At 45.7% G+C, this 21,824-nt stretch overlaps 1 protein-coding gene across 3 annotated transcripts in view; it reads left to right on the forward strand.

The window, feature by feature from the left end:
* The first annotated feature begins 3,641 nt into the window (after positions 1 to 3,641).
* The window catches only part of DDHD1 (DDHD domain containing 1), a 121,491-nt gene continuing 103,308 nt past the window's right edge, over positions 3,642 to 21,824 (forward strand). Inside the window, exon 1 of one of the 3 annotated variants that reach the window (XM_077819613.1) lies at positions 3,642 to 4,321. In XM_077819613.1, the coding sequence (XP_077675739.1) occupies positions 3,673 to 4,321 (649 nt within the window). In that variant the 5' untranslated portion in view covers positions 3,642 to 3,672. The remainder of the gene's footprint in view (positions 4,322 to 21,824) is intronic. The other 2 variants (XM_077819611.1, XM_077819612.1) reach the window with 2 other exon arrangements.

Consider the following 21,824-nt stretch of genomic DNA (forward strand, 5'->3'; position numbering starts at 1 on the left):
CTACAGGCCCTAGGGTCCACCCCATTCCTTGTTGAATGATGCCAATTCCTGGGCAATGCGGTCTCCAAGAAGACCATGGCTACGGGCAGTTGAATGACACCCCTCACTGCTATGGCCTCACTCATAATTTAATGCTGGAGGGATTTTCTACTTTGCATTTTATTCCAGGTGTTGCCACTGACTTCTTATATGTTCAATGCTTTACCTGTCTGTGCCTCTGTTTTCCCAACTGTAAAATGAGAATGCTCTGGCACAGAATTGCTGTGAGACTAAATTCACTAATGTTAGTCAAGTGCTCAGAGATCCTTGGGTAGGTTGTGCTACAGAAATGCAAAGTATTATTAATGAATTAAAGGAATTGTGTGTTGTGTGTTTTTGGTACTATAATTGTAATGATTAAAGAAAACAATACATACATGAACATAGTTTTTAAAAATCCCCCCAGCATTAGGTTAATCTTGCCTTTCTACATGTCTGTAAAGCAACTAACATGTTTGGTGCTATATCAATTAATACAGTATTAGACTGCCTGACAGATCTAGGATCCAGCTCCTCTGGAGAGAGATCTTACCCTCTGTACTGTAATCCCCCTTTCTGTTTGGAAGACGGATGTGGAGGAGAAAGATGGTGCTGTGATGTTACATCCCATATTCTTTATAGAAGTATGCTTATGATATGGATATGGCATAACTGAGATCTATTTTTATGCAAGCTGGGTCTTATAAGGTATCATCGGAAATGTTATAATTTATTGAATGTGATTATTCAATTTGTATGCATGTATCATTTCCGTACCTAAAGTTAGGAATATTGACTATGTAACAGTTACAACTCTGTGTGAATTTAGGAGACACCCACCAGACAATAGGCCATCAGCCTTGATGGGCCATTAGGAAGAAACAATAAGACTTTGAAGATACTAATCTCTCTCCTTCCTGAGAGGTGTCCTGGGACGTAGCTGTGACACTACTAGGTCAGGTGGTCCTGTCACCTGGTACTAAATACCATCTTGGACTTCTAGTAATTTTCCACTAATAGGAGGGGGAGGTCAAGACTGGGAAACAAAAGATTCCCACCTTATGTAAATCTTATTTAAGGCTAGGGAGTAAGGCAAACAGGTCTCTCCCTTCGCTGCCTTCCCACCCACGAAGACAGAATGCTGAAAGTACCTGAAGAGACAAAAGAACTGACCTGAGGGAAAGGCAAGGGCTGAGTCCAGACTAAGACAGGAGTCTAGTCTGTGAAGAGAAATACCTGGAACTCCAAGCTACAAAAAATCTGCAACTTGCCTAAAACCACATTTAGGGTGAGAAATTACTTCTTGAAACCAGTCTCTTTAAGATCTTAAGGTTAGTATGCATGTTTTGTTTTATTTGTTTAGTAATCTGCCTTCTTCTGTTTGCTATCCCTTATGATCACTTAAAATCTGCCTTTTATAATTGTTAAACTTGTTTTTGTTGATTATTAAACCCAGTTTGTGCAATTTATAACTGGGGGGAAGGGACAAGAAGTTGAGCATATCTTCCTCCACATTGGGGGAGGGGACAAATTTATGAGCTTACATTATATAGATTTCTCTACAGCGCAAGACAATGTTATTTTGGGTGTACTTTCCAGAGGGGAGCTGCACTTGAGTGCTGGGCCCTTTCCTCGCTGTGTCTTCTCATAGAGAGCTGCCTGCAGACTGTGAGATTCTAGAGCTGGTGCATCCCTACCTGTGGGTGTGTGCTACCAAAGGCCGGAGAGCCTAATTCAGCAAAACAGGGAGCGGGACCCCAGGCTAATGGAGCAGGAAGGCTCAGTGAAATCCAAGTACATCAGGTGGCATCCCAGAAGGGGGGTCCAACTCGTCACAGGTGCCCATTTCCTTTACTTAGGCTTGGAAGGATTTGATTTTTATCAGCAAATGTTGGGAAATATCAATTTCACCAAACACACAAACAAAAAAAGTATTTTCATTGAGAAATGAAAATTTACAGATCGGTAAGGTAAGAAATATGCTGCTTGAGAACTTATTAGAGTTTAATTAAAGGATATTTACTCTGTATATTTTGACATACATATTAACAATTTATGTTTTAATGGATATAAAACTAACTTTTTAAATCCTAAAGTTTATTGTCATTAAATAATTGCCTGATCTGCCCATTATGTCCTGCAACTGTGAACAATTAAATAAATTAAAAAATATATTAAAATGCTTAATAATAGACAAGTGATACTATCCATCAAAATTGCAAAAATAAATAAAAATTGAATTCTGCCAAGCTTATGGTTACTGGATTCTCTTTGATTCACACTGTGCCAAGTGAAAACGCACCTCCCCTGATAGATGTGTACCCAGCCAAGCTGGTACCATGCCCACCACTCCCAATTAAACAGCAAGATTGGGGGTGTCAGACAAATGGCTGTTACCTGTTCCCCTGTATTATGGGGGAAGTCATACACATGGCTGGTACTCGCTGCACCTCCCACCCCACCCCACTAGGCAGTAAGATGGGGGAGGTTGCACACATGCCTGCTATTCACTACCCAAAGAGGCAGCAGGGTGGATGGGAGGGGGTCATACCCATTGCTGGTAATCCCTGTCCCAGGTTAGGCAGTAGGACAGTCACACACATGGCTGGTACCTGGTTCCCTTGTTAGGCAATAGGGTTTATGGCCAGTACTTCCTCCCCACCCCCGCACCACAATTAGGAATAAGGCGGATGGAGGCATGGGTGTGTGGGACACATACATGACTGGTGCCCCCTCTGTTAGGCAGTAGGTGGACAGGGCTGGTCTCCCCCCACCCCCATTAGGCAGTAGCTGGCTGTGGGGCTCACATGGCCTGTCCCCTCCCCTTAGGTACTACAGGGCTGTTCACCCGCCACCGCCCGTTAGGCAGTAAGCAGCTGGGATGGTCACAGGGCCGGTCCCCTCTCCCTCCTATTAGGCAGTAGGTGCTTGGGGGGGGGGTGTCACATGGTGGCCAGTTCCCCATCTCTTTAGTCAGTAGGGACTGGGGGGGGTCACATGGCTGGTTCCCTCCCCCTATCAGTCAGTAGGGACTGGGGGGGGGGTCACATGGCCTGTCTCCCCTTCCAGGCAGTAGGTGCTTGGGGGGTGTCACATGGTGGCCGCTTCCCCACCCCGTTAGTCAGGAGGGACGGGGGTCACATGGCTGGTTCCCACCCCCCACGTTAGTCAGTACGGACTGAGGGGGGGTCACGTGGCCGGTCCCCCGCCCCCGTCAGTCAGTGGGCGGGTCACGTGGCCGGTCGCTCTCCCGCCCGTTAGGAGGGACTGGGGGAAGAGTCACATGGCCGTTCCCCCCCCCCCCGTTAGTCAGTAGGGACGGGGGGGTGTCACATGGCCGTTCCCCCCGTTAGTCAGCAAGGAATGGAGGGGGTCACACGGTCAGTCTCCCCTCCGTTAGTCAGGAGGGACTGGGGGGTCACGTGGCTGGTCTCTCTCCCACCAGTCAGTCACTAGGCACGGGGGGGGGGGTCACATGGTCGGTCCCTCCGCCCCCCCCCCCCCCCAGCAGAGGGCAGGGCTGCGCCACCCCCGCGTGCGTGACGCTGCCGCCGCCGCGCCGCCCCGCTGGGCTGGAGCCGGCTGCGGCAGCCGGGGCCGGGTGTGAGCGGGGGCCGGGGGGGCGCGGGCGGAGGCAGCGGCCCCGTGCGCGGCATGGAGTCCCCCGAGCCCGGCCCGCCGCACGGCCCCTGGCAGCTGGGCAGCGACGCCGGCTACGGCTGCTGCTACGAGCACTCGGCCCGGGGCTCCGGCGGCGAGGACGGCGCGCGGGGCTCGGAGCACCTCCCGCCGCTGCGCCCGGCGCTCTCGTCCTCCTCCTCCGAGGGCGAGCCCGCCGCCGCCCGCCGCCGCGAGCCCAGCCTGAGCGACGAGGCCGGCGGCGGCGGCGGCTACGACTTCGACTCGGCCGAGTCCGGCACGTCGCTGCGCTACTCCACGGGCGGCGAGGGCAGCGAGGGCGCCGGGCTGGCCAGCAGCGAGAGCGGCGGCAGCGGCTTCTCCCTGGCGGCCAGCGCGCTGCCCGAGCGGAAGCGGCCGCGCTCGGCGGGCGGCGGGCGGGCCCGCTACGAGGTGGTGCGGGAGCTGGGTCCCGAGGAGGTGCGCTGGCTCTACCGCGAGGACAGGAAGAGCTGGAAGCCCTTCATCGGCTACGACTCGCTGCGCCTCGAGCTGGCCTACCGCGCCCTGGGGGCCGCCGCCGGCCCCGGCCCCGGCCCCGGCCCCGGCCCGCCGGTCTGCGTGCGCGGCGGTCTCTACGAGGTGGATGTGAGCAGCGCCGAGTGCTACCCGGTCTACTGGCAGCGTGAGTGCGGGCCCCGCCCCTCCCCCTGTCCCCCGCAGGCCCCGCCCGGGCACCTGCCTCCCTCCCTCCCCCCCCCCCCCGGACCTGTCCCCCTCAGGCCCCGCCCGGGCACCTGCCTCCCTCCCTCCCTCCCCCCCCCCCCCCCGGACCTGTCCCCCTCAGGCCCCGCCCGGGCACCTGCCTCCCTCCCTCCCCCCCCCCCCGACCTGTCCCCCTCAGGCCCCGCCCGGGCACCTGCCTCCCTCCCTCCCCCCCCCCGGACCTGTCCCCCTCAGGCCCCGCCCGGGCACCTGCCTCCCTCCCCCCCCCCCCGGACCTGTCCCCCTCAGGCCCCGCCCGGGCACCTGCCTCCCTCCCCCCCCCGACCTGTTCCCCTCAGGCCCCGCCCGGGCACCTGCCTCCCTCCCCCCCCGACCTGTCCCCCTCAGGCCCCGCCCGGGCACCTGCCTCCCTCCCTCCCCCCCCCCCCCGACCTGTCCCCCTCAGGCCCCGCCCGGGCACCTGCCTCCCCCCCCCCACCTGTTCCCCTCAGGCTGCATCCAGGCACCTGCCTCCCTCCCCCCCCCCGACCTGTCCCCCTCAGGCCCTGCCCATGGCTGGGCACCTGCCCCCCCACCTGTCTCCTTCAGGGCCTGCCTGGGGGGCGGGGGCTGGGCACCTGCCCATTCCCCCCCTTGTACTCCTCAGGCCCCGCCCGGGGCTGGGCGCCTGCCCCCCCCACCTGCCTCCCTCAGGCCCTGCCCACCTCAGACCCAGGTAGGGTACCAGCCTCAGAGAGCCCCCGTGTAGGAGCAGGCCCTTGCACGCTCCTCAGCCCCTGCTCCCCTCAGTCCCTGCCCGGGGTGGGCACATGCCCTGGAGAGCCTCTGAGAATGGACAGGCATCTGCCTCCACCTTGTCCCCATCACTCCCTACTCAGATGGCGAACACCTGCTCTGGAGAGCTCCTGGGAAGCAGCAGGCACCAGGTTCCCCTTGCTCCCCTCAGACCGCACCTGGGTGGGAACGTGTGGGAGGGAGGCAGGCTGTCAGGCTCATTTGTGTACTTGGGGTCACTCCCACACACACACATCCTGGACAGAACAGACTCAGGAAGGAGACTTGAGACTCATGTCTTCTCCCCCAGGGTCTCCCACCCCCTGAATTATAGTGGGAATGGCACAGGTTGGAGAGGCAGTGCAGATCCCTTGGAGACTGGGGAAATCACTTGATTTCTATTCTCCCCGTACATCATGGGGGGTATGGGCTGTGAAGGTCACTTGTGGAGTAGGGTTTATCTGCTCTTTCAGGTAATCCCCCACACAGACACAGAGCTGTAGTGGAAGAAGCACAACATAGGGGGCACTGCTCTTGGTCCCCATACATCCTGAGCCATGGTGAAATGGGCAAAAGAGTGGGGAGCAAGTGTAGTTTATTTGGGAACTGGGAGATGCATCCTTTCCCTTCCACTATGTTCTGGGCCTTTGAGGATGTCTACTACGCATTTTGGAGCGAGCCTCCTAGTCTGGGTTGATATATTTGGGGCTAGTGGGGCTTGCACTTGTGTTCTGATAATAGCAGTGTAGACAGCTCCCTAAGCCTCAAAGCCCAAACTCCATCCCGAGCCGCAACTTAAGTGCTGTCTATACAGCTGTTTTTTAGAGTACAAGCACGAGTCCTGCTATCGCCAGGTCTGTTGACCCCGGATTGGAGGCTCACTCCAAAATGCTGTGTAGACAGACTCTGAGAGAGAGGTACCAGGTGATGAGGAGAAGACCATGAAGATCCCTCATATTCTCTGTTCCCCTTTGCCCTGCAACAGGCAGAGAAGGGTTTCTCTTCTCAGCTCTCCCCACCTACCACAACCTTGGCACTTGTGCCATGGGAGAGTGGATAATGGACACAGTTGGCCCCTGGTAGCAGAGAGGAGACTATACAAGTCACCCTGGGAATGGGGAAAGCTGCTCTCTTCCCCCTAGCAACAGTGCCGGGGGCAGAACAGGAGTAAGTGAACACACCTGTGAGGTGGGGCAGGAGAAAATGCAGACCAGCAGTGGAAAGCTTTAATTTCTTGATCCTGTGCCTTGTCCATTTTGAAATCTGATTCAGTCTCATTAAGTCTGAGTAACAGAAGTTTTAAATAATAACATGTTGTTCAGAGAGAGGGATTTCTGAGGTTTGAAAGGAGAGATTCCTAGATGCCAGCACCTAAAGCAGCACTGTATAAGAGAGAAAATAAACTCATGGTACTGAGAAGATTAAGGATGATGGATGCTTTTCTGTCCACATAAAACTACCTGAAACAACAATGCTTGACCTTATCAGGGTTGGATTATGGATAAACAGAGCCTCTGGTGTTTCAGGGACCTCTCTCTGATCATCTGTTACTCTAGCTCCCCCTCTTTACTCTCACATTTCATCCTCTCTTTGCCCTAGTATGGGCTCTCATCTTCCTCCTACTTCTGAGTCCTTAATTGTCCCGACCAAGTGAGGCAGCCTGTCCAGCCCCAGCAGGCCTGCATCACTTGGCTGTGTGCTGCCCTGATACCTACTGCTCTGTTTCTGCTGCCCGGCTCCGGCGGGGAGCTGAGAGCTTGGGGGTGGGGGCAGCTGGTCTCCCAATGGGGAGCTGAGAGCCTGGACAGTAGCTGGGCTCAGAGCTGGAGCCCCCCCATCTGCCTCTGGGTGACCGCACCAGCTGTGAGCCCAGCAGAAGGTTCACAGCAGGAAACCTACCAGCTTTTCTTGTCAATTTCACAGCTCCAGCAGGAGCTGTGAAATTGACAAGAATGACAGCAAACAGCTAATGTAAGTTAATGCATTGCCCTAAATACACCAATATAAGTCCTACGCCTCTCATGGAGGTGGAATTATGCCGCTGTAGTAAGACACTTACATCGGCTGGAGCAAGGCTGTAATGTAGACACTGATATAATTACCTCTACCTAAACTGCCTTACCTCAACCTAACTCTGTAGTGTAGATCAGGCCTGATAGTGATGAACACTGACAATTCATTAACTAATCAATGAAATTCATTGCCCAAGTGACAGGAAGGACTTGATTAAAACCTTTTGCTTGCTACAATATTTCCTCACTAGAAGTCTTCAGATATCCTAGATTCATCTGAGGAATCAATTATAACATCAGAACCACCAGATTGTGTTACAGCTTGAAGAGATTAATTATTGAGAATATCTTTACCCAGTGAGTGGAGATTTATTTAATGAATATTGCAAACTAGCAAAGGTACCATGCAAATCAGTAAAGTTATTGGAGGAGGCCTCTAGATAAGTATGTAACTTGAAGTTTCATTCGGTCTCTTCCATTAATATGGCAATGAATATTTGATTACACATAGCAATAATTCATAGGTCTCTTCCATCTGAGTTCTGTGACTCTGTTAGATCATCCAATCCATCCCCTTGCCAATGCAAGACTCTTTCTACAATACATTTTTCTATAGTTTTGCTCGGTTTAGTTTTCAAAATCCCAAACAATATGGGTTTCTTCCCCTTCCTTTGCAAGTCAGTCTGTTCTACAGCCTAATCATAGTGGTGACAGGAAGGTTTGTCCTGATAGCCTAATTTTCCTATTTTTAATTTCATCCCACTTGGTGTTCACACCCATCAAATATTTGTAGATTGGCATTTTGTCTTTGTTTGTGTTCCCCTTTGGTAGTCTCTTCGCCAAGTTACACATATTTAGCTTTTTTTAATCTGTTCTCATAAATCAATCCTGCTGCTGCTGATAACTCTAGTTCTCAGAATGTTCTTTATTTTGAATTCTAACTGCATGTCAGGGTTGTCCATCATGTAAACTGACATCTATCAGTAGAAATTTATAACTTGAGCCAAGAATTTTGTTGTCAGGATAAAAACAAAATGTTCTTGTGCCCCCTCCACCCCCACCCCTTTGGACATTACCTACCTGAGCATGAGAATACTGCTTATATGTTAAGAGAGATGTAATACTGCCACTTCCCTTAAAGTTGACCCACAAAGAAGAAACCCTTTGGCACTGTTCCTCCTTTTTTTGCTGATGTGCAATGTATGGCAAGAGCCTGAAACGTTTTTTTTTTTCCTTCTTCTTTTTTGGAGACAGAGAACCTATTTTTAAGCTTCTCTTTTTGTACTAGTAATTCAGGTCTCATCTACCCTGTCTTTCCTGGAAGATTGTATGGACAATTGCAGAGCTAAAAGGACTATGTCATCACAAATACCAAGGAGACGCTTGTGGAATTAAGAAGGAAATTTTCTTCACTCACTAAAATCCATTTTTTTTATTTTGTTAATATATTTTTTACCTCAAATGCCTGAACAAACAATTGGGGGAAAAATCTAGGTTAAAGATTATGCTCCGCATCTTCAAACAAGCAGGGAGAACTGGAGGTCCTGGCAAAGTCAGGGAATTATGATGTGATTGGACTAACAGAGACTTGGTGGGATAACTCGCATGACTGGAGGACTGTCATGGATGGGTATAAACTGTTCAGGAAGGACAGGGAGGCCAGAAAAGGTGGGGGAGTTGCACTGTATGTAAGGGAGCAGTATGACTGCTCAGAACTCAAGTATGAAACTTGCAGAAAAACCTGAGAGTCTCTGGATTAAGTTTAGAAGCGTGAGCAACAAGGGTGATGTCATGGTGGGAGTCTGCTATAGACCACCGGACCAGGGGGATGAGGTGGACGAGGCTTTCTTCCGGCAACTCACAGAAGCTACTAGATCGCACCCCCTGGTTTCCATGGGCGACTTCAATCATCCTGATATCTGCTGGGAGAGCAATACAGCGGTGCACAGACAATCCAGGAAGATGGTTGAGTTCAGGATCCTGACACAAGAAAGAAAGTAAAGCAGCAGCATACGGACCCTGGACTTCAGAAAAGCAGACTTTGACTCCCTCAGGGAACTGATGGGCAAGATCCCCTGGGAGAATAACATGAGGGGGAAAGGAGTCCAGGAGAGCAGGCTGTATTTTAAAGAATCCTTATTGAGGTTACAGGGACAAACCATCCCGATGTGTAGAAAGAATAGTAAATATGGCAGGCGACCAACTTGGCTTAACAGTGAAATCCTTGCTGATCTTAAACACAAAAAAGAGGCTTACAAGAAGTGGAAGATTGGACAAATGACCAGGGATGAGTATATAAATATTGCTCGGGCACGTAGGAATGAAATCAGGAAGGCTAAATCACACCTGGAGTTGCAGCTAGCGAGGGATGTTAAGAGTAACAAGAAGGGTTTCTTCAGGTATTTTGGCAATAAGAAGAAAGTCAAGGAAAGTGTGGGCCCCTTACTGAATGAGGGAGGCAACCTAGTGACAGTGGAAAAAGCTAATGTACTCAATGCTTTTTTTGCCTCTGTCTTCACGAACAAGGTCAGCTCCCAGACTACTGCACTGGGCAGCACAGCATGGGGAGGAGGTGACCAGCCCTCTGTGAAGGAAGAAGTGGTTCGGGACTATTTAGAAAAACTGGACGTGCACAAGTCCATGGGGCCGGATGCGTTGCATCCGAGAGTGCTAAAGGAATTGGCGGATGTGATTGCAGAGCCATTGGCCATTATCTTTGAAAACTCATGGCGATCGGGGGAAGTCCCAGAAGACTGGAAAAAAGCTAATGTAGTGCCAATCTTTAAAAAAGGGAAGGAGGAAGATCCTGGGAACTACAGTCCGATCAGCCTCACCTCAGTCCCCAGAAAAATCATGGAGCATGTCCTCAAGGAATCAATTCTGAAGCACTTAGATGAGAGGAAAGTGATCAGGAACAGTCAGCATGGATTCACCAAGGGAAAGTCATGCCTGACTAATCTAATTGCCTTCTATGATGAGATAACTGGTTCTGTAGATGAAGGGAAAGCAGTGGACTTGTTATTCCTCGACTTTAGCAAAGCTTTTGACGTGGTCTCCCACAGTATTCTTGTCAGCAAGTTAAAGAAGTATGGGCTGGATGGATGCACTACAAGGTGGGTAGAAAGTTGGCTAGATTGTCGGGCTCAATGGGTAGTGATCAATGGCTCCATATCTAGTTGGCAGCCGGTATCAAGTGGAGTGCCCCAAGGGTCGGTCCTGGGGCCAGTTTTGTTCAATATGTTCATTAATGATCTGGAGGATGGTGTGGATTGTACCCTCAGCAAGTTTGCGGATGACACTAAACTGGGAGGAGTGGTAGATAGGCTGGAGGGTAGGGATAGGATACAGAGGGACCTAGACAAATTAGAGGATTGGGCCAAAAGAAATCTGATGAGGTTCAACAAGGACAAGTGCAAAGTCCTGCACTTAGGACGGAAGAATCCAATGCACCGCTACAGTCTAGGGATTGAATGGCTAGGCAGCAGTTCTGCAGAGAAGGACCTGGGGTGACAGTGGACGAGAAGCTGGATATGAGTCAACAGTGTGCCCTTCTTGCCAAGAAAGCCAATGGCATTTTGGGGTGTATAAGTAGGGGCATTGCCAGCAGATCGAGGGACGTGATCGTTCCCCTCTATTCGATATTGGTGAGGCCTCATGTGGAGTACTGTGTCCAGTTTTGGTCCCCACACTACAAGAAGGATGTGGATAAATTGGAGAGAGTCCAGCAAAGGGCAACAAAAATGATTAGGGGTCTGGAACACATGACTTATGAGGAGAGGCTGAGGGAACTGGGATTGTTTAGTCTACGGAACAGAAGAATGAGGTGGGATTTGATAGCTGCTTTTAACTACCTGAAAGATGGATCCAAAGAGGATGGATCTAGACTATTTTCAGTGATAGCAGAAGACAGGACAAGGAGTATTGGTCTCAAGTTGCAGTGGGGGAGATTTAGGTTGGATATTAGGAAAAACTTTTTCACTAGGAGGGTGGTGAAACACTGGAATGCGTTACCTAGGGAGGTGGTGGAATCCCTTTCCTTAGAAGTTTTTAAGGTCAGGCTTGACAAAGCCCTGGCTAGGATGATTTAGTTGGGATTGGTCCTGCTCTGGGCAGGGGGTTGGACTAGATGGCTTACAGAGGTCCCTTCGAACTCTGTTATTCTATGATTCTAATTAAGGCCTTTGAAAACTCGTACTCAAATTTTCTTGACTCCAAAACATCAGCTTTGGGAGACATTGCTATTTGGAGACCTTGTAAAAGAAGGAGAAACCTGAATATTCAAGAGAGACCATTCTGCACAGTATTAATATTTTGGTGCAGTTATCCAGATGCAGCAATTGTCAAATAAACAGGCTTGAAGTATTACAAAGAAGTAAGACTGGACTTACTATGAGGGATGAAAGTTTTCCAACCTCTGCTAGTGGAGATGAGTGCTCTAAACAAATATTTGCTAATTGCCTAATTGCTTGATAGTATAGTGATTTAAACTGTGCAAATGTAGGAGAGATGTTTATTCTATCCATAGAATGCTGGTGGTGAACGTAATTTATGTAGTTGTCTCACTTCTAAGTACTAAATTGTCTACTGTTATTCAGACCGTGTGTGTGTGTAAGGCGTGTTTTTATGCTCTTCCAAGTCTGGATTCAATTGAACCATCGCTCTTTTCAGAGCATGGTGTATGCGCTAATGAGTTCTTTGAGGACTGCTGAGTCTGATATGCGAATGACAGCCCTATCCACAGGTAGGGCACACCCACTCACTACCAGTGCTACGAATCCAAGCAGCAGATTCTTTCCTCCTCTGATGCTGGTCATCACAAAGCTTGATTCAGTTCACTTTGCAGTGCCTCAATCCATCTACAAGTTGACTCCACAAACCAGAGCAGCATTCTGCACTCCTTTCCCAATCATCCACAGAGATTCCAAAGGATACTAAATCATCTTGACAAGCATCCCGAAATCTGTGCAGTAATCTGCCTCTCTTTCTAGACCCTTCACGTGCTTCAGAGTACAGCACACTCTTCAGGATCCTGTAATCCTGCATTCACTTGACATGGCCAAGCCACCTGAGGTTTTTTTTTCTTACTAGTCAACGTTCCCATTAATGACACATCAGCAGATTTTAACACTTCCACATTTGTCACCCTGTCTTGCCATCTTATTTGAAGAATTTTACGCAAGCATCTGATATGAAAGCTATTTAGTCTTTTGGTATGTTTGGCATAAGTCATCCATGTTTCTGAGCAATATAGAAGAGTGGATAAGACACACGTCTCTTAGATATGGATTTTCACTTTAGTTGACAATTTGTTGTTGTTCTAGGCTCTGTCTTGCAAATGACCAAAGTTCCCGGCTGCTTTGCTGATTCTGCTAGTGAGCTCAGCATCAAGATCTCCATTGCTGGTAACAGTAGAGCCAAGGTAGCAAAATTGGTCAATAACATCCAGACGAATACCATCTAAGGTAGATATCTGGAACTGGTTCTGAAGAGCCTTGGTGCATGGTAACAGTCTTCAAGCTTATTGCTAGTCCAAAGATTTTGCATGAATCGGAGAACTTGGTATTAAGATATTGTAAGCCATCAGTGCTGCATCATCTTCAAACAGGTCCCTTATGATGATCTCCTTCACCTTCGTCTTAGCTCTGAACCTTGCAATTTTAAACAAACCTCCATCATGTCTAGTGCTAAGATAGACACCCTCTCGAGCAACATGGAACACATGTTCAAGCAGGAATAAGAAGTAAATATTAAACAATATAGGAGCCAGTACACAACCCTGCTTCACTCCATTGTTAATGTTAAATGAGTCTGACTCCTGGTTTTCATACGTTACAGTTGCCTTCATGCCATTGTGTAAGGATTTCACAAGGTTTAGCAATGTAGGTGGACAACCAAGCTTCTTCAGAACAATGTAAAGCCCTGACCAACTAACCGTGTCAAAGGCTTTTGTTAAATCTATAAAAGCCATGTACCATGGAATATGCTTTTCTCTGCACTTTTCCAGAAGTTGTCTTTCAGAGGAGACCATGTCTGTTGTGGACCTTCCTGAGCGGAAGCCACACTGGCTCTGAGGGTAGATTCTCTCAGCTAAAGTTTGAAATCTAGGTAAAAGAATACAGCTTAAGATTTTTCCCCACAATGTTAAGAAGAGATATACCTCTGTGGTTATTACAGTCACTTCTGTATCCTTTGTTTGTATAGAGTTGGATAAAATGACCATTCTTAAAAACTTGAGGAACAGTTTCTTCCTTCCAACGGAGTAGCAATACCTCGTGCAATCTTTGCAGCAAGTCTTTGCTTGCACATTTGTAGATTTCAGCAGGTGAACAGTCAGATCCTGAAACTTTGTTGTTTGGAATCTTTTTGATGCTTTGTTCAAGTTCCTCTAGTGTAGCTTTGGCATCCAGTGGAGTTATAACTTCAAACCCAGGCAATTCGTCTAACACACAGTCTAATACAGACTCCCTTGAGTATATCATTCCATAATGCTCAATCTACCTCGCAAGTTGCTTCCTTTTATCAGTTACGATATTGCCATCCAGATCTTTCAGTGGAGCTGTCTTGTACTTTATCAGCAAAATGGCCTTTCTGATGCCCTCATACAACCATCTACAGTCACTTGCATCAGCCACCTTTGGATACTGTCACAGCCAAAATTCTTGAGCACACCTCCTGGAAGCTATTTGAACTGCCTTACAAACTTCTCTTAGGTTGCTGAGTGAATCAGTAGTAGGAGTAGACTTGTAGGTGATCAGGGCAGATCTTTTCCTCTCAATGAGTGGCAGCAGTATCTCAGAATGGTCTACAAACCAGTCGACATTTTTCTTAGTACTCTTTCCAAAACTCTTGATTGCTGCATTGTATGAACTTGTCTCCAGGACTTCCCATGCATCTGAAGCAGTTTCATTCGTTCCAGCTGTCTTTGTTGGTACTTCATTAAAAAGCGGTTTCTTGACAGGATCATTGATTTGGCTCAAGTGAATACAAGGTTGTGTGCAGTTTTATTATGGTGAATCTTCTTAGCTTGAAATTTCACTTTTTAGCAAATGAGTGGTCTGTGTCACAGTCTACGTTTCCATAGAATCATAGAATATCAGGGTTGGAAGGGACCTCAGGAGGTCATTTAGTCCAACCCCCTGCTCAAAGCAGGACCAATCCCCAACTAAATCATCCCAGCCAGGGCTTTATCAAGCCTGACCTTAAAAGTCTCGAAGGAAGGAGATTCTACCACCTCCCTAGGTAACGCATTCCAGTGTTTCACCACCCTCCTAGTGAAAAAGTTTTTCTTAATATCCAACCTAAACCTCCCCCACTGCAACTTGAGACCATTACTCCTTGTTCTGTCATCTGCCACCATGGAGAACAGCCGAGCTCCATCCTCTTTGGAACCCCCTTTCAGGAAGTTGAAAGCAGCTATCAAATCCCCCCTCATTCTTCTCTTCTGCAGACTAAACAATCCCAGTTCCTTCAGCCTCTCCTCATAAGTCATGTGTTCCAGTCCCCTAATCATTTTTGTTGCTGTCCGCTGGACGCTTTCCAGTTTTTCCACTTCCTCCTTGTAGTGTGGGGCCCAAAACTGGACACAGTACTCCAGATGAGGCCTCACCAATGTCGAATAGAGGGGAACGATTATGTCCCTTGATCTGCTGGCAGTGCTCCTACTTATACAGCCCAAAATGCCGTTAACCTTCTTGGCAACAAGGGCACACTGTTGACTTATATCCAGCTTCTCGTCCACCATAACCCCTAGGTCCTTTTCTGCAGAACTGCTGCCGAGCCATTGAATCCCTAGTCTGTAGCAATGCATGGGATTTTTCCATCCTAAGTGCAGGACTCTGCACTTTTCCTTGTTGAAACTCATCAGATTTCTTTTGGCCCAATCCTCTAATTTGTCTAGGTCCCTCTGTATCCTGTCCCTGCCCTCCAGCGTATCTACCACTCCTCCCAGTTTAGTGTCATCTGTAAACTTGCTAAGGGTGCAGTCCACACCATCCTCCAGATCATTAATGAACATATTGAACAAAACCGGCTCCAGGACCGACCCTTGGGGCACTCCACTTGATACCGGCTGCCAACCAGGAATGGAGCCATTGATCACTACCCGTTGAGCCCGACAATCTAGCCAACTTTCTATCCACCTTATAGTCCATTCATCCAGCCCATACTTCTTTAACTTGCTGGCAAGAATAGTGTGGGACACTGTGTCAAAAGCTTTGCTAAAGTCAAGGAATAACACGTCCACTGCTTTCCTCCTCATCCACAGAGCCAGTTATCTTGTCATAGAAGGCAATTAGATTAGTCAGGCATGACTTTCCCTTGGTGAATCCATGCTGACTGTTCCTGATCACTTTCCTCTCCTCTGAGTGCTTCAGAATTGATTCCTTGAGGACCTGCTCCATGATTTTTCTGGGGACTGAGGTGAGGCTGACTGGCCTGTAGTTCCCTGGATCCTCCTCCTTCCCTTTTTTAAAGATTGGCACTACACTTTGGAAGGATCATTTATGCAAGATCTTTCAAATATGTATGTCTTGTCAATACCGAGTTCAGCTGACACCAGTGCTTGAACCTTGGGTGTCTCCACAATAATGTTCTTCTGATGTTACCAGCAAAGAAGGTGTTAGTCACCGATAGGCCTTGACTGGCACAGAGCTCAAGAACTCTTTGACCATTGTCATTCATACATCCAATGTCGTGCCTACTATTATTCAGAATGTGTGTGTGTAAGGTATGTATTTATGCTCTTCAGAGTCTGAATTGTAGTTCTGTTTAACAGACACTTTAGAGCCCTGTAAGTGGAGACTTCTTACTGGATAGGCTGGCAAAATTGCCCCTACGTGACCTAAGTTAAATTTTACCAACTTCGTTGGGTTGGGCACTAAAATGTGAAGTGTCATAAGGTTCTTAATTATATAATTTCCGGTACAGTACTATTTTCTAAAAAAATCAGGCTCAGACAGAAGAATATTCACAAACCTGTACTGAAATTTATCTCCTAATATTGTTTAACAAGACTCAAATGGATCTGCTGATAAGAAAAATATTTATTCCCCTACCTCTCTTGCCTGCAACATACTTAATTTGTATGTTTTTGGAAACCAAAGTTTTGAGTGTGGCATTGCTGTCCATAGATGCTGGAAAGTCTCCTGTCAATTTGCTCTGTTTAGTTTAAAAACGAGAGCCACTCTGCCAGGCAAAGTATCGTTGGATTACAGATGCAAAGTCCAAAGGAGCTGGTTTCCTATACCTTCATATTACACCGATGTAAAATGGATTTCAAGCTTTTTACATATCTGATTAAGTTATGGTAATCTGAAGTCTGATGCAAACTCGTTACTTTTAATTGATGGGGCTGTATTTTTAACTATAATTTCTTAAAAGCTGGAACTGTAGCCCTGTAGCGTTTACCTGATTAAGGAACTGACATGATTGTTAATGGAAGATCTGTGGAAACAGAATCTTTTATTTTACTAATGGCTTGAAAAAAGAGTGATTAACAAAAGGATTCACCTCAAACAGTTGCTGGTCTGCTGAATGATTCCTGATTGTATGAAATTAAATGAGTTTTTTCTTCCAGTCAGTGGGATCAGAATCTTTATTTTATGGTGATATATAGTAGTAACCTGAGTGTGAGTTTGGAGGCGTCTTCCCTTTTCTTTGGTGTACATTATGTGTGATACTTGAATTAGATCTGAAGAGTGAAAGTCTTTTATTGTTTTGGAGCCCGCGGTCAATGTTATAAACTGATTAAATGTGCTTCATAGAAATGTGTTTACAAGTTGTTGCAGAATACCCGAAGTGGCTAGTTTACATAAGGCAACTTCACATTTCCTTTTCACAGAGGTAGTGGAATCCTTGTTTCTTTCCCCAGTTAGTCCACTTGGGTGACAGTAGAATTGAGTTGAATGGGTAACTGAATGCGTCCAATGAAGTGAGCTGTAGCTCACATAGGCTTATGCTCAAATAAATTTGTTAGTCTCTAAGGTGCCACAAGTACTCCTTTTTCTTTTTACTTGTATGTGTAACTGTTTGTGGGATCAGGGCCTAAATCTGGAAAGAGAAGAGAATCTCTTTGTTTAGCAGCAGGGTGGATTTGATTGAAATCAAATTGATTTCAATCATGATTTAAATCACTAGACAGGAAGACTCGATGTAGTAATAGATTTCTACATAAAAGTGCATTTTTGTTGGTTGTTAGAACCTTAATACATATTCTTCACAACTCAGAGATAGATGTAGGTTTCATTTTTAGAAGGTGCACACTATACATTTTTAAAAGTGATTTATTTTGAAAACTTTTCAGATTAGTTTTACAGCTATATCTCAAAATGAATGATGGTTTGGTTATTTCATTTACCAAAGGTAATTGAAGCAGATATTTATGAAGTTCACCTCCCAATGATTATCTCCATTTCAGGTTAATCATTAATATTCAGAGGATTTTCTTGTCAGGCTGTATTAGGAGGAGAACATCCCCAGACAGACATTTAAATTGTTTTATTTAACTAAAACAACGTTATGTGTTCTGGATTTTTTTCTTCAACAGCAAACATATAATAATTTAACAAAACAAGCATATGAATTTTTGAATTTAGTTAAACACTGAAGTTTTTTAAAATGAGGTTTGTTTTTGTTTACATTGTTTTTAACTAAAATAGTTAAATGAAATATTTAAAAAAACAAAAATTAAATTGACTATGTCAGCCAGGTCAACATGAGAAACTTATAATATTGTCTTCTGCAGCTAACTGAAGCAGTCGTCTTCACCTTCATTTTCCTGTTTGTTCATAATCTGGAAAAGAAAAACAAGCTTTCCTGCTTTTTCAGGTCCCAAATGATTTCTCAATTTGGAATGAATTAGTCCAAAGGAAGAAAATATTCTTTCTACATCGGCAGAAGAAGCTACTGCTGTTAAAAGTGAGATTCACTTCAACAGTCTCTATCCAAGTGCTTAAGTGACTTCTACCAGTTCACTGGTGTGACTTTCTTTAAAACATCGTCAGCAGACATATATTTCTTGAATGGTTCATATTCCCAAACTGAGTCTCTCTTACAGCCTGCTGCCATTATAGGCTATCCCTTCTAGGGAGAGAATGGTATGGTAGATCTCAAATCAATGAAGGCTACACTCAGAAAGACCTCAAGACTTCTCGAATATGCTGCTCAAACAGTTTCACATTTGTTTCTTCTGCCTGTCCCTCCCTTCTCACATTTATCTCCAAACTTCTTCTCCTTGTCCAGATCTATTCCGCCTGCAACCATCTTCTATTCACTAAACTTTTTGAAACTTTGCACTTTTAGAGAGCGATAAGGGATTGACTCCGTGTACACAGATTTTGCAGAGGGACAATAGGGTTAAGGTCTGTTATTTCTCACCTGTCTGTCTGTCTTACATTTTTGCTGTTAACAAGCATGTTGTCTCTGGAGACACAAATCCACACTCTGAGAACTGCAGAACTAAGCATCTCTGATGATATCTTCTAGACTGAGCACTGAGTCCCATTGGGTAGATAGAAAGATTAATGTAAATAATCTATACTGGAACCCCATCAGATTGGGTCCCTAATCAATGAACTGTTGGAACTCCTTTACAAAACTTTTCTTAAATATTACATGAATATATTGTTTCATACTATAGAATTAGAATTTATAATCCCTATTCCATGGTGAGATACATTATAGCTCAAAGATATCTTAATTAAAACAATCTTTAGATAGGTTTTTTCCTCAAAAAGCAATTTATCAAAAAATCTAATTTAAATAAAAAAATCAGATTTTAAAAAAAAAAAAAATTGATTTTTTTTATCCACCCTGTTTAGCAGATTGCATTTAATGTTTTTAGCCACCAAGAATATCCACGCCCCTATAATTTTTGCAAATCCCTCAATAAATAGTTTGGAAATATTTGTTTGGGAGTAGAGCAGGGGAAGTTTCCTCACCACTTTATAAATGAAATTACTCCCCTGAGTTGGGACGCTGGATGAAATCCTGACCATATTAAGTCAATGAGAGATTGCCATTGACTTCAGTGGGGCTAGAATTTTACCCTTAAGTCTCCTTCTTAAGGTTATGTTGTTCCTCACAATAGAACAGAGCAGTTTGCGCACCTTTCCATTAAAACATAGAAAGGTCAACGTAATGGGATTAAATATGCTTCCATTCATTTTCATAGTAGTAACCTACTGCATTCTGAAATCATTTTTTTGATGAATAGGTAGAAATCTGTACAGTACTAAGTTGTAAAAGGAATCCAAGATGTTGCCCAGATGATATCAAGTATTGAACTTACTCCAAGTGGTTGGCTTTCGTTGCACAGACCTTTCCTTTCAAACATTATGTAGAAAAAAAGTTGTCACTATCTGTCTTGGATGGTTTACTCTGTTTTTTTGTAATCAGCTATTCTTATAATAAAACTTCCTATCCTCTGAGTTCTCCCTTGAAGAAGGTGCACTCTTGGCTAGGTTTGTTGGAGAAGTAGAACAAATAGAATGGCAAGTTCCCTATCCTAAAAAATTAACACACTAAACAAGAATAGGGCCAGCAGTTCGCCACAATTGGTTAGTCTCTAAGGTGCCACAAGTACTCCTTTTCTTTTTGTTACCAACTAGTGTAGCATCTCTAGTGGCAGTCATAGTTAAAGCTGTAGTGTTTTGGGGACTCGGGTTAACACAGTGGCAAAAAACACCTAAATTCTATCCCTTATAACTTACAATAATCACACTCTTGCTACCACCAGTGAAACTGCACTGAAAGTGAATTTTACAGATCACACTTTTTTTAGTGTGCAGAAGACATAATTTTAGACACGATACTATGAAAGAGGGTAACAGACTTCAGGAAGGAGATGGAGTAGGGAAGGATAAAGGGCTACAGCACATGTACTTTCCAGTGGTTCAAATTGATTTTTAGTTTTTTATGTTTTGTGATACAGGAGGGCCAGGGAGCAGTGGTCGAGGGGAAATATATAAGCCCTAGGCTAATTAAGGCGTGGTTCCCTGAAGACTAGGGAAGGTTGTTACAGGTTAATTGGAGCACCTGTAGTCAATTAAGGCCCAGTCAGGAGCCTAATAAAACCGCCTGCTTCAGGAAGGAGAGAGGACTGGAGCTTGGAGGTGTGTTATGAGAGCTGAAAGACCAGAGAACCAAAGTAGGGGAGACCCTGCCCTGCCCCAGTGTCTAAGGACTGAGGGTAACCCCACCCAAGGGGGAAGAGGGTAAGAAACCCGCAGGGGTTGAGAGGGGCTGGGACTCAGAGAAAGGAGGAAACCCAGATCACTCCCCTGCTTCCCTCCTCTGCTACCTTCCCGGGCCACTAGCAGGGCCTTCAGCGCCCGGGGCAAAGAGTGGCGTCTTAGCTACCCCCCAAGAAAACAGCAGGACCCACCATACAAACATCTGCTATCTTGTCACAGTTTACTTATTTGTGATTATCAAGATCACTTTGAAGAAAGAAGCTGAATAACTTTTGCTAGCAGGGCTTGAAAAAACACCATTTACAAGTAGCAAGTGGGAATTTTTCAAGTGATGAGTGCCGGGGGCTCTAACAGTATGTCTACACAGCCCACGGCAGTGAGACTGCCAGCCTAGGCCAACAGACTTGGGCTCCCACTACCACGCTAAAAATAGCTGTGTAGACAGTGCTTTCAAGTTGCCACTCGGGCTGGAGCTTGCGCTGTAGCTCACGAAAGCTAATGCTCAAATAAATTGATTAGTCTTTAAGGTGCCACAAGTCCCCCTTTTCTTTTTACGAATACTGACTAACACGGCTGCTACTCTGATATCATATTGAATAGTAGCTTTTATTGATATGCTTTACACAGGTTTCCTCGTTGCTTTTTGTTCAAGCATAATTTTTTAATAATTTGTCTCTGTACATTTTAGTGCAGCAATTTACAGTTCTGATTCAAGTGGAATGAGTGAGGAATTATTTGAACCTCACTTTCTGAGTCAATGTGTATCTGTCAATATTTAAAAATTTGATAGTATTTTAATCAGTGTGATTGTAGTGTGCAGATCACAAGGTGCAGGTAGCAGCGCGAAAGAGAGAAGTGAAGAGGAATTGCTGTTTTGACAGAACTTGTTGAGTTTTAACTGGATGCAGTATTCAGTTCCTACACACACACACATGCGCGCGCGCCCCCGCTTCAAAAGGACTTATGAGCCATTCAGAGTGGTATCCACAGTCCTTTATTCCTAATAACTATCGATCATCATTCTACCACTAATTTGATGATTCATAGCTTTATTTTGCTTTTTATTATTTTAAATTCTATGGTGTCGGGTGTATTCAGTCCTGATTGCTAGGAATGCCTGCCTAAATAGTCAGCCACATCTCTTCGGTTTTGGTTTATGTGACTGTATGATTTAAAAATTGATCTTTGCATAATGATTTTAAAACTATATATCAAATAGAGGTCTTACTGTTACATTAAAATGAACATACTCCCTGCAGTGAGAGCATTCTTACAACTCCTTCCAGAAAAAAGTCTGCTATCTATGAAAGAATGAAATCGAGTAATTTTTTGTGCAGTTTAATTTCTCATGCTTAAACTGCTTTTTTCTGAGACTAGTAAAATTTATGTGAATAGTTAGAACAAAATGCTTTCTGGTTTGTCACCTTTTTCTTCCACTTGTCATCTCTGGCATTGAAATTTATTTTTAAAGATCATATATATATAC

This window comes from Eretmochelys imbricata, chromosome 6, assembly GCF_965152235.1.
Source record: "Eretmochelys imbricata isolate rEreImb1 chromosome 6, rEreImb1.hap1, whole genome shotgun sequence".
NCBI classification, from domain to species: Eukaryota; Metazoa; Chordata; order Testudines; family Cheloniidae; genus Eretmochelys; species Eretmochelys imbricata.